General features: G+C 43.4%; 1 protein-coding gene across 1 annotated transcript in view; it reads left to right on the top strand.

Moving 5' to 3' along the window:
* LOC139417010 (atrial natriuretic peptide receptor 2-like) overlaps positions 1-12,008 on the top strand; it is a 40,370-nt gene extending 28,362 nt beyond the window's left edge. Inside the window, exons 13-23 of the mRNA XM_071166243.1 lie at positions 1-84; positions 294-342; positions 2,896-2,997; positions 3,126-3,245; positions 3,451-3,544; positions 3,753-3,840; positions 4,220-4,359; positions 4,636-4,788; positions 4,976-5,074; positions 5,657-5,748; positions 11,745-12,008. The exon at positions 1-84 is cut by the window's left edge and continues 55 nt beyond it. Of these exons, the coding sequence (XP_071022344.1) occupies positions 1-84; positions 294-342; positions 2,896-2,997; positions 3,126-3,245; positions 3,451-3,544; positions 3,753-3,840; positions 4,220-4,359; positions 4,636-4,788; positions 4,976-5,074; positions 5,657-5,748; positions 11,745-12,008 (1,285 nt within the window). The remainder of the gene's footprint in view (positions 85-293; positions 343-2,895; positions 2,998-3,125; positions 3,246-3,450; positions 3,545-3,752; positions 3,841-4,219; positions 4,360-4,635; positions 4,789-4,975; positions 5,075-5,656; positions 5,749-11,744) is intronic.
* Positions 12,009-12,500: the final 492 nt, after the last annotated feature.

Consider the following 12,500-nt stretch of genomic DNA (forward strand, 5'->3'; position numbering starts at 1 on the left):
TCAGATGAGACTGAGAGAGGTGTACACGCCTCCTGAGTGCCAAACATCCAACCAGGAACCGACCCTGCCCGGGGACGTCTTCAGGTGACACACACACACACACACACACGCACCCCCCCCCCCCCACACACACACACACACACACACAAACACACACACACACAAACGCACCCGCACACACACACACCCACACCCGCACCCACACACACCCACGCACCCGCACATACAAACGTATGGACATAACCCCACACACTTTCACTCAAGTATCTATGAACTTGTTGATCTCTTTCCAGCTACTCTATAATTCTGCTGGAGATAGCGACTCGCAGTGACCCTGTCCCGGTAGGTGGATGTTGGAGGAGGAATGTGTGGATGTGTGTTTGTGTGTGTGTGTGTGTTTGTGTGTGTGTGTGTGTGTGTGTGTACTGTTTAAGGGGCATGTATGTGTGTGTTTGTGCGTGTGTGTTTGTGTGTGTTTGTGTGTGTGTGTGTGTGTGTGTGTGTGTGTGTGTGTACTGTTTAAGGGGCATGTAGGTGTGTGTTTGTGTGTGTGTGTACTCTGTGTGTACTGTGTGTGTGTGTGTGTGTGTGTGTGTGTGTGTGTGTGTGTTTCTGTTGAGTAGCAAACCGGGCTACCATGTATAATACCAGCTGACAACATTCACCCACCATTCACCCTCCATTCACCCCCCATTCACCCTCCATACACCCTCCATTCACCCCCCATTCACCCTCCATTCACCCTCCATTCACCATCCATTCACCCCCATTCACCATCCATTCACCCCCCATTCACCCTCCATTCACCCACCATTCATCATCCATTCACCCTCCATTCACCCCCCATTCACCCTCCATTCACCCCCCATTCACCCCCATTCACCCTCCATTCACCCCCCATTCACCCTCCATTCACCCACCATCCATCATCCATTCACCCTCCATTCACCCCCCATTCACCATCCATTCACCCCCCATTTACCCTCCATTCATCATCCATTCACCCCCCATTTACCCTCCATTCACCCCCCATTCACCATCCATTCACCCCCCATTTACCCTCCATTCATCATCCATTCACCCCCCATTTACCCTCCATTCACCCCCCATTCACCATCCATTCACCCCCCTTTTACCCTCCATTCATCATCCATTCACCCCCCATTTACCCTCCATTAACCCCCATTCACCCCCCATTTACCCCCCATTCACCCTCCATTCACCCTCCATTCATACAAAGTTCCTTTCTATGAACCATTAGTTACAGTGCCTTGCGAAAGTATTCGGCCCCCTTGAACTTTGCGACCTTTTGCCACATTTCAGGCTTCAAACATAAAGATATAAAACTGTATTTTTTTGTGAAGAATCAACAAGTGGGACACAATCATGAAGTGGAACGACATTTATTGGATATTTCAAACTTTTTTAACAAATCAAAAACTGAAAAATTGGGCATGCAAAATTATTCAGCCCCCTTAAGTTAATACTTTGTAGCGCCACCTTTTGCTGCGATTACAGCTGTAAGTCGCTTGGGGTATGTCTCTATCAGTTTTGCACATCGAGAGACTGAACATTTTTCCCATTCCTCCTTGCAAAACAGCTCGAGCTCAGTGAGGTTGGATGGAGAGCATTTGTGAACAGCAGTTTTCAGTTCTTTCCACAGAGTCTCGATTGGATTCAGGTCTGGACTTTGACTTGGCCATTCTAACACCTGGATATGTTTATTTTTGAACCATTCCATTGTATATTTTGCTTTATGTTTTGGATCAATGTCTTGTTGGAAGACAAATCTCCGTCCCAGTCTCAGGTCTTTTGCAGACTCCATCAGGTTTTCCTCCAGAATGGTAATGTATTTGGCTCCATCCATCTACCCATCAATTTTAACCATCTTCCCTGTCCCTGCTGAAGAAAAGCAGGCCCAAACCATGATGCTGCCACCACCATGTTTGACAGTGGGGATGGTGTGTTCAGGCTGATGAGCTTGTGGCAAACTTTAAACGACACTTTTTATGGATATCTTTAAGAAATGGCTTTCTTCTTGCCACTCTTCCATAAAGGCCAGATTTGTGCAATATACGACTGATTGTTGTCCTATGGACAGAGTCTCCCACCTCAGCTGTAGATCTCTGCAGTTCATCCAGAGTGATCATGGGCCTCTTGGCTGCATCTCTGATCAGTCTTCTCCTTGTATGAGCTGAAAGTTTAATGGGACGGCCAGGTCTTGGTAGATTTGCAGTGGTATGATACTCCTTCCATTTCAATATTATCGCTTGCACAGTGCTCCTTGGGATGTTTAAAGCTTGGAAATCTTTTTGTATCCAAATCTGGCTTTAAACTTCTTCACAACAGTATCTCGGACCTGCCTGGTGTGTTCCTTGTTCTTCATAATGCTCTCTGCGCTTTTAACGGACCTCTGAGACTATCACAGTGCAGGTGCATTTATACAGAGACTTGATTACACACGGGTGGATTGTATTTATCATCATTAGTCATTTAGGTCAACATTGGATCATTCAGAGATCCTCACTGAACTTCTGGAGAGAGTTTGCTGCACTGAAAGTAAAGGGGCTGAATAATTTTGCACGCCCAATTTTTCAGTTTTTGATTTGTTAAAAAAGTTTTAAATATCCAATAAATATCGTTCCACTTCATGATTGTGTCCCACTTGTTGTTGATTCTTCACAAAAAAATACAGTTTTATATCTTTATGTTTGAAGCTTGAAATGTGGCAAAAGGTTGCAAAGTTCAAGGGGGCCGAATACTTTCGCAAGGCACTGTAGATGTATTTTCACCATCTCTTTCCTTCCCACCCCCTAACTTCCTCCCTCCCTCCCTCCCTCCCTCTCCCCCCCTCCCTCCCTCTCTCTCTCCCCCTCTCTCTCTCTCCCTCCCCAGGTTGAGGACAGTTCTCTCGAGAGTGCTTGGTGCCCCCCACTCCCAGAACTAATCTCCGGCAAGGCCGACAACACCTGTCCCTGTCCTGCAGAGTACGTCGAGGTACGGAGAGGAAGGGTGTGTGTGTGTCCTGCAGAATACATGGAGGTACGGAGGTTTATTCCCCAAGTGTCTGATATAGATGACTGTGTGAGTTGTGTGTGTTGTGTGTCCCCTCCGTGTTGCCGTAGCTCATCAGAAGGTGCCGGTCTCATAACCCAGTCCACCGGCCCACCTTCGAGCAGATCAGGAAGTTCGTCTACCGGATCAACCCCAATAAAGTTAGCCCTGTGGACATGATGATGAACCTGGTACGACCTAGAGGCGACATTACAGCAACGTTTACACAACTTTAAAACGACCTTCACACAATGTTACAAAGACGTTCGCACAACCCAGTAGCAACCTTTTCAAAAGTTATCAGAAACTCCACACAATGTTACAACAAACTAACCCCAATCGCAACCATGAAACAACCCTTTCAGCCTGTGTGTGTGTGTGTGTGTGTGTGTGTAGATGGAGAAATACAGTAAGCACCTGGAGGTCCTGGTAGCAGAGAGGACCCAGGACCTGATGCATGAGAAACAGAAGACTGACCGACTGCTCTACAGTACGGACGCCATCTTGGATCTAATCTGTTATTATTCCCCATCGAAGGGAAGCCATTTTGGGGAAAGTTTTTCCTCTGTTGCTCATTGATAGTGTGGTAGTGCCAGTGAAACAAATGTGCCTCTATCTGTGTGTGTGTGTGTGTGTGTGTGTGTGTATATGTATGTGTGTGTGTGTGTGTGTGTGTGTGTGTGTGTGTGTGTGTGCAGGTATGCTCCCGAAGCAGGTAGCTGACGATCTGAGGCAGGGGAAACCATTGCAGGCCCAGAGTTATGTGAGCGCTACTGTCTTCTTCAGGTGAGAGAGTTAATGAAGGAAGGGAAGGGGGAGACAGAGAGGGAAAGGGGTGAGAGAGAGAGGGGACAGAGACAGACAGACAGACAGACAGACAGACAGACAGACAGACAGACAGACAGACAGACAGAGGCTAGAATTGAGGACCGAGGCTAACTATATCTCTAGTCCTAACTCTAAATCTAACCATATCTCTAATCCTAACTCTAACTCTAAGTCTAACCCTAACTCTAAGTCTAACTCTATCTCTAATCCTAACTCTAATCCTAACTCTAACTCTTACCTTTACCTATGATTCTCTCTATACTGTATGTAGTAACATAGCAGGGTTCACCCACCAGTCCAGCACCAGTACTCAGTGTGTGTGTGTGTGTGTGTGTAGTGACATCGTAGGGTTCACCCACCTCTCCAGCACCAGTACTCCTTACCAAGTGGTCGACTTCCTCAATAAGCTCTACACGACTTTTGATGACATCATTGACAACTATGACGTGTACAAGGTGGAGACCATAGGCGATGCCTGTGAGTATATCACCGTGGTTACAGTAAACTTCCAGTATATCTGTGTGATGTTAATGGGGGGATACCCAGGGAGGATGGGATCTAGCATGCAGATGACTGAATAACAATGTGTGTGTGTGTAGACATGGTGGTGTCTGGGATACCCAGGGAGAACGGGATCCAGCATGCAGATGACTGAATAACAATGTGTGTGTGTGTAGACATGGTGGTGTCTGGGATACCCAGGGAGGATGGGATCTAGAATGCAGATGACTGAATAACAATGTGTGTGTGTAGACATGGTGGTGTCTGGGATACCCAGGGAGAATGGGATTCAGCACGCAGCAGAGATCTCCAGCATGGCTCTGGACCTGGTCGGAGTGTGTCGGACCTTCAGGATACCACACAAACCCAACACACAACTACAGATACGGGCCGGGATACACTCAGGTAACACACACGCACGCACGCACGCACGCACACACACACACACACACACACACACACACACACACACACACACACACACACACACACACACACACACACACACACACACACACACACACACACACTCAGGATTGCACGCATGCAGAAACACACACACACCCTCTTGCCCCCCCCTCCCTCCCTGCAGGTCCAGTGGTAGCCGGTGTGGTCGGGACCAAGATGCCTCGCTACTGTCTGTTTGGAGACACGGTCAACACCTCCTCTAGGATGGAGTCCACCAGCGAGGGTAATCATGCTAAGGAAGTGTTCCCACAGGGAACATAGGATCTTTACGGCAGTGAGAGTTGATGCTAATGCTAAGGAAGTGTTTTTCCATGGTGACTTTAGATGGTAATGCTAAGGAAGTGATTCCACAGTGACAATACAGTGAGAGTTGATGCTAACGCTAAGGAAGTACTTCCAGAGGATCAATAAGGCAAAAGTGGGTGTGGTGTATGACCAATATACCACATCAAAGGGCTGTTCTGAAGCACGACGCAACGTGGAGTGCCTGGATACAGCCCTTAGTCGTGGTATATTGGCGATATACCACAAACCCCCGAGGTGCCTTATTGCCATTATAAACTGGTTACCAACGTAATTAGAGCAGTAAAAATGCATTTTGTCATACGGTCTGATATACCACGGCTGTTAGCCAATCAGCATTCAGGGCTCGAACCACCCAGTTTATAAAAGTAAATAGACAATCTCTATCACTGTGAAAGTGGAAGCTAATGCTAAGGAAGTGATTCCACTGGTACCATAGTATCTCTATGGCAGTGACTGTAGAAGCTAATGCTAAGGAAGTGGTTGGTCTCTCCCCATACAGCCCTCAAGATTCAGGTCAGCTCCAGTACATTCTACCTCCTAGAGGAGATAGGAGGATACCTGCTGCAATGTAGAGGGATGCTGCAAGTCAAGGTGTGTTCTATATACAGGATATATACAAGATATATGCAGGATACACACAGGATATATACAGGATATATACAGGATATATACAGGATACATGCAGGATATATACAGGATATACAGGATATATACAGGATATACAGGATATATACAGGATATATACAGGATATACAGGATATACAGGATATATACAGGATATACAGGATATATACAGGATACAAACAGGATATATACAGGATATACAAGATATATACAGGATATATACAGGATATACAGGATATATACAGGATATACAGGATATATACAGGATACAAACAGGATACATACAGGATATATACAGGATATATCCAGGATATATACAGGATATACAGGATATATACAGGATATACAGGATATATACAGGATACATACAGGATATATACAGGATATATACAGGATATATACAGGATACATACAGGATATACACAGGATATATACAGGATATATACAGGATATACAGGATATATTCAGGATACATACGGGATATATACAGGATATATACAGGATATATACAGGATACATACAGGATATACAGGATATATTCAGGATACATACAGGATACATACAGGATATATACAGGATACATACAGGATATATACAGGATATATACAGAATACATACAGGATATATACAGGATATATACTGGATATATACAGGATATATACAGGATATATTCAGGATACATACAGGATATATACAGGATATATACAGGATACAAACAGGATATATACAGGATATATACAGGATACATGCAGGATATATACAGGATATATAGGATATATACAGGATATATACAGGATATATACAGGATACAAACAGGATATATACAGGATATATACAGGATACAAACGGGATATATACAGGATATACAGGATATATACAGGATATATACAGGATACATACAGAATACATACAGGATACATACAGGATATATACAGGATATATACAGGATATATACAGGATATATAGGATATATACAGGATATATACAGGATATATACAGGATACATACAGGATATATACAGGATACAAACGGGATATATACAGGATATACAGGAGATATACAGGATATATACAGGATACATACAGAATACATACAGGATACATACAGGATATATACAGGATATATACAGGATACATACAGGATATATACAGGATATATACAGGATATACAGGATATATACAGGATATATACAGGATACATACAGGATATATACAGGATATATAGGATATATACAGGATATATACAGGATATATACAGGATACAAACAGGATATATACAGGATATATACAGGATACAAACGGGATATATACAGGATATACAGGATATATACAGGATATATACAGGATACATACAGAATACATACAGGATACATACAGGATATATACAGGATATATACAGGATACATACAGGATACATACAGGATACATACAGGATATATACAGGATATACAGGATATATACAGGATATATACAGGATACATACAGAATACATACAGGATACATACAGGATATATACAGGATGCATACAGAATACATGCACTGCATTCGGAAAGTATTCAGACCCCTTGACTTTTTAAACATTTTGTTACGTTACAGCCTTATTCTTAAAATGGATTACATTGTTTTTTCCCTCATCAATCTACACACAATACCCATTAATGACAAAGCAAAAATAAGTTTTTAGAAATGTTTTGCAAATGTATAACAAATAAAAAAGAACTGAAATATTACTTTTACAAAAAAGGTAAACATTATGTGGGTTTTTATATCACATTTACATAAGTATTCAGACCCTTTACTCAGTACTTTGTTGAAGCACCTTTGGCAGCGATTACAGCCTCTAGTCTTCTTGGGTATGACGCTACAAGCTTGGCACACCTGTATTTGGGGAGTTTCTCAGGAGAGAGAGTTTAGTCTTGGTTTCATCAGATCAGAGAATCTTGTTTCTCATGGTCTGATAGTCCTTTAGGTGCCTTTTGGCAAAATCCAAGCGGTCTGTCATGTGCCTTTTACTGAGTAGTGGCTTCCGTCTGGCCACTCTACCATAAAGGCCTGTTTGGTGGAGTGCTGCAGAGATGGTTGTCCTTCTGGAAGTTTCTCCCATCTCCACAGAGGAACTCTGGAGCTCTGTCAGAGTGACCATCAGGTTCTTGGTCACCTCTCTGACCACGGCCCTTCTCCTCCGATTATTCAGTTTGACCGGGCAGCCAGCTCTAGGAAGAGTCTTGGTGGTTCCAAACTTCTTCCATTGAAGAATGATGGAGGCCACTGTGTCCTTGGGGACCTTCAATGCTGCAGAAATGTTTAGGTACCCTTCCCCAGATCTGTGCCTCGACACAATCCTGTCTCTGAGCTCTACGAAATATTCCTTCGGCCTCATGGCTTGGTTTTTGCTCTGACATGCACTGTCAACTGTGTGACCTTATATAGACAGGTGTGTGCCTTTACAAATCATGTCCAATCAATTGAATTTACCACAGGTGGACTCCAATCAATCAAATGTATTTATAAATCCCTTCTTACATCAGCTGATGTCACAAAGTGCTGTACAGAAACCCAGCCTAAAAACCCCAAACAGCAAGCAATGCAGGTGTAGAAGCAGACAGCAAGGGCAGTTCATTGTTCCAGCGCCTTTCCGTTCACCTTCACACTCCTGGGCCAGACTACACTCAATCATATGACCCACTGAAGAGATGAGTCTTCAGTAAAGACTTAAAGGTTGAGACAGAGTCTGCGTCTCTCACATGGGTAGGCAGACCGTTCCATAAAAATGGAGCTCTATAGGAGAAAGCCCTGCCTCCAGCTGTTTGCTTAGAAATTCTAGGGGCAATTAGGAGGCCTGCGTCTTGTGACCGTAGCGTACGTGTAGGTATGTACGGCAGGACCAAATCAGAGAGATAGGTAGGAGCAAGCCCATGTAATGCTTTGTAGGTCAGCAGTAAAACCTTGAAATCAGCTCTTGCTTTGACAGGCAGCCAGTGTAGGGAGGCTAGCACAGGAGTAATATGATATTTTTTGGGGGTTCTAGTCAAGATTCTAGCAGCCGTGTTTAGCACTAACTGAAGTTTATTTAGTGCTTTATCCGGGTAGCCGGAAAGTAGAGCATTGCAGTAGTCTAACCTAGAAGTGACAAAAGCATGGATACATTTTTCTGCATTTTTGGACAGAAGGTTTCTGATTTTTGCAATGTTACGTAGATGGAAAAAAGCTGTCCTTAAAGCAGTCTTGTTTGTCAAAAGAGAGATCAGGGTCCAGAGTAACGCCGAGGTCCTTCACAGTTTTATTTGAGACGACTGTACAACCATCAGACTAATTGTCAGATCCAACAGAATATCTCTTTCTTGGGACCTAGAACAAGCATCGCTGTTTTGTCCGAGTTTAAAAGTAGAAAGTTTGCAGCCATCCACTTCCTTATGCCTGAAACACAGGCTTCTAGCAAGGGCAATTTTGGGGCTTCACCATGTTTCATTGAAATGTACAGCTGTGTGTCGTCCGCATAGCAGTGAACGTTAACATTATGTTTTCGAATGACATCACCAAGAGGTAAAATATTTAATGAAAACAATAGTGGTCCTAAAACAGAGCCTTGAGGAACACCAAAATGTACAGTTGATTTGTCAGAGGACAAACCATCCACAGAGACAAACTGATTTCTTTCCGACAGATAAGATCTAAACCAGGCCAGAACTTGTCCGTGTTGACCAATTTGGGTTTCCAATCTCTCCAAAAGAATGTGGTGATCGATGGTATCAAAAGCAGCACTAAGGTCTAGGAGCACGAGGACAGATGCAGAGCCTCGGTCCGATGCCATTAAAAGGTAATTTACCACCTTCACAAGTGCCGTCTCAGTGCTATGATGGGGTCTAAAAGCAGACTGAAGCGTTTCGTATACATTGTTTGTCTTCAGGAAGGAAGTGAGTTGCAGCTCAACAGCTTCTTCATTTTTTAAATCTGAGAGGAGAGAGGAGGGGAGATTCGATATAGGCCGATCGTTTTTTATATTTTCAGGGTCAAGGTGGCTTGGCTTTTTGGCTTTTTCAAGAGAGGCTTTATTACTGCCACTTTTAGTGAGTTTGCTACACATCCGGTGGATAGAGAGCCGTTTATTATGTTCAACATAGGAGGGCCAAGCACAGGAAGCAGCTCTTTCAGTAGTTTAGTTGGAATAGGGTCCAGTATGCAGCTTGAAGGTTTATAGTGTTAAACAACTTGAGTGTGTCCCTTGATCCTTGGTCCTGGCAGACTTGTGCAGACTCAGGACAACTGAGCTGAGCAATCAAGTTGTAGAAACATCTCAAGAATGGTCAATGGAGACAGGATGCACGGGAGCTCAATTTCGAGTCTCATAGCAAAGGGTCTGAATACTTATGCAAATATGGTATTTCTGCTTTAAATGTTTTATACATTTGCAATAAAATAAGATTTTTTTTTTTTCACTATGTCATTATGGGGTATTGTGATGTCATTATGGGGTATTGTGATGTCGTTATGGGGTGTTGTGATGTCATTATGGGGTATTGTGATGTCATTATGGGGTATTGTGATGTCATTATGGGGTATTGTGATGTCATTATGGGGTGTTGTCGTTATGGGGTATTGTGATGTCATTATGGGGTGTTGTCGTTATGGGGTATTGTGATGTCATTATGGGGTATTGTGATGTCATTATGGGGTATTGTGATGTCATTATGGGGTATTGTGATGTCATTATGGGGTATTGTGATGTCATTATGGGGTATTGTGATGTCGTTATGGGGTGTTGTGATGTCGTTATGGGGTTTTGTGATGTCATTATGGGGTATTGTGATGTCATTATGGGGTATTGTGATGTCGTTATGGGGTGTTGTGATGTCGTTATGGGGTATTGTGTGTAGATTGATGAGGAAATTGTTTAATTAATAGATTTCAGAATAAGGTTGTAAAGTAACAAAATGTGGAAAAAGTGAAGACCACTTCCTGAAGACATTTAGCAGATAATTTTATCCAACCTTGACCTTTAACCGCTGACCTCTCTCAACCTTGACCTTTAACCACTGACCTCTCTCAACCTTGACCTTTAACCACTGACCTCTCTCAACCTTGACCTTTAACCACTGACCTCTCTCAACATTTAACCACTGACCTATCTCAACCTTGACCTTTAACCACTGACCTCTCTCAACCTTTAACCACTGACCTATCTCAACCTTGACCTTTAACCACTGACCTCTCTCAACCTTTAACCACTGAACTCTCTCAACCTTGACCTTTAACCACTGACCTCTCTCAACCTTTAACCACTGACCTCTCTCAACCTTGACCTTTAACCACTGACCTCTCTCAACATTTAACCACTGACCTCTCTCAACCTTGACCTTTAACCACTGACCTCTCTCAACCTTTAACCACTGAACTCTCTCAACCTTGACCTTTAACCACTGACCTCTCTCAACCTTGACTTTTAACCACTGACCTCTCTCAACCTTGACCTTTAACCACTGACCTCTCTCAACCTTTAACCACTGAACTCTCTCAACCTTGACTTTTAACCACTGACCTCTCTCAACCTTGACTTTTAACCACTGACCTCTCTCAACCTTGACCTTTAACCACTGACCTCTCTCAACCTTTAACCACTGAACTCTCTCAACCTTGACCTTTAACCACTGACCTCTCTCAACCTTGACTTTTAACCACTGACCTCTCTCAATCTTGACCTTTAACCACTGACCTCTCTCAACCTTTAACCACTGAACTCTCTAAAACCTTGACTTTTAACCACTGACCTCTCTCAACCTTGACTTTTAACCACTGACCTCTCTCAACCTTGACCTTTAACCACTGACCTCTCTCAATCTTGACCTTTAACCACTGACCTCTCTCAACCTTGACCTTTAACCACTGATCTCTCTCAACCTTGACCTTTAACCACTGACCTCTCTCAACCTTGACGTCTAACCGCTGACCCCTAACCTATCTCTTCAGGGTAAAGGGGACATGGTAACCCATTGGTTGGAAGGGAAGCTGCCTCTCCAGCCCAGTAAGGACCCTGGTGTGAAGGACCCCATTAAGGACCCCAGCACTAAGGTGGCCAGCAGGAAGCCTACATCCAGTATGTCTGTGCTGGACACGGACAGAGACAGAGAGCTGGAGAGAAGAGAGAGGACGGGAGAGAGAGACAGAGAGAAAGAGATGTACGCCTCAATCCCTGGGCTCCTCAACCATGACCTGTTGCAGGACTCCGCCTGACCTCTGACCTCTAACCCATTCCACTGTTGTGTACTCTTATAAATGAATCCTCTCTATAGTGTCTGCTAACACTTCCTATCCACGTTGGTGTATTTGTATCTATAGTGTGTCTGTTTTGACTATTCAGTTTAATTGTCTTTATCCGATGAGGCGTTAAATATCTAGACAGCTGTTTTTCAAAAAGTATAATATTGAGTTCAGTCAATTAAATGTGTGTTTATTTAGTGACAAAGTTTAAACGTTTAAAGTATTTCATTTAGTTATTCGATGGTATGACGACGCTGAATAAAAAACATCATTATTGAATCAGTATGAAGGAGTCCTGAGTGATGGGGATTGGTTTCACACACACACACACACACACACACACACACACACACACACACAGTTCTCTAACGTAGCTGTTAGTCCTAACTCTTCACATCGTCTCTACCCATGAGTGGAACTGCTTAACCATCTGCTGCAGAGGTAAACACACACACACACACACAC

This window comes from Oncorhynchus clarkii, chromosome 9 (genome assembly GCF_045791955.1).
Source record: "Oncorhynchus clarkii lewisi isolate Uvic-CL-2024 chromosome 9, UVic_Ocla_1.0, whole genome shotgun sequence".
Lineage (NCBI taxonomy): Eukaryota > Metazoa > Chordata > Actinopteri > Salmoniformes > Salmonidae > Oncorhynchus > Oncorhynchus clarkii.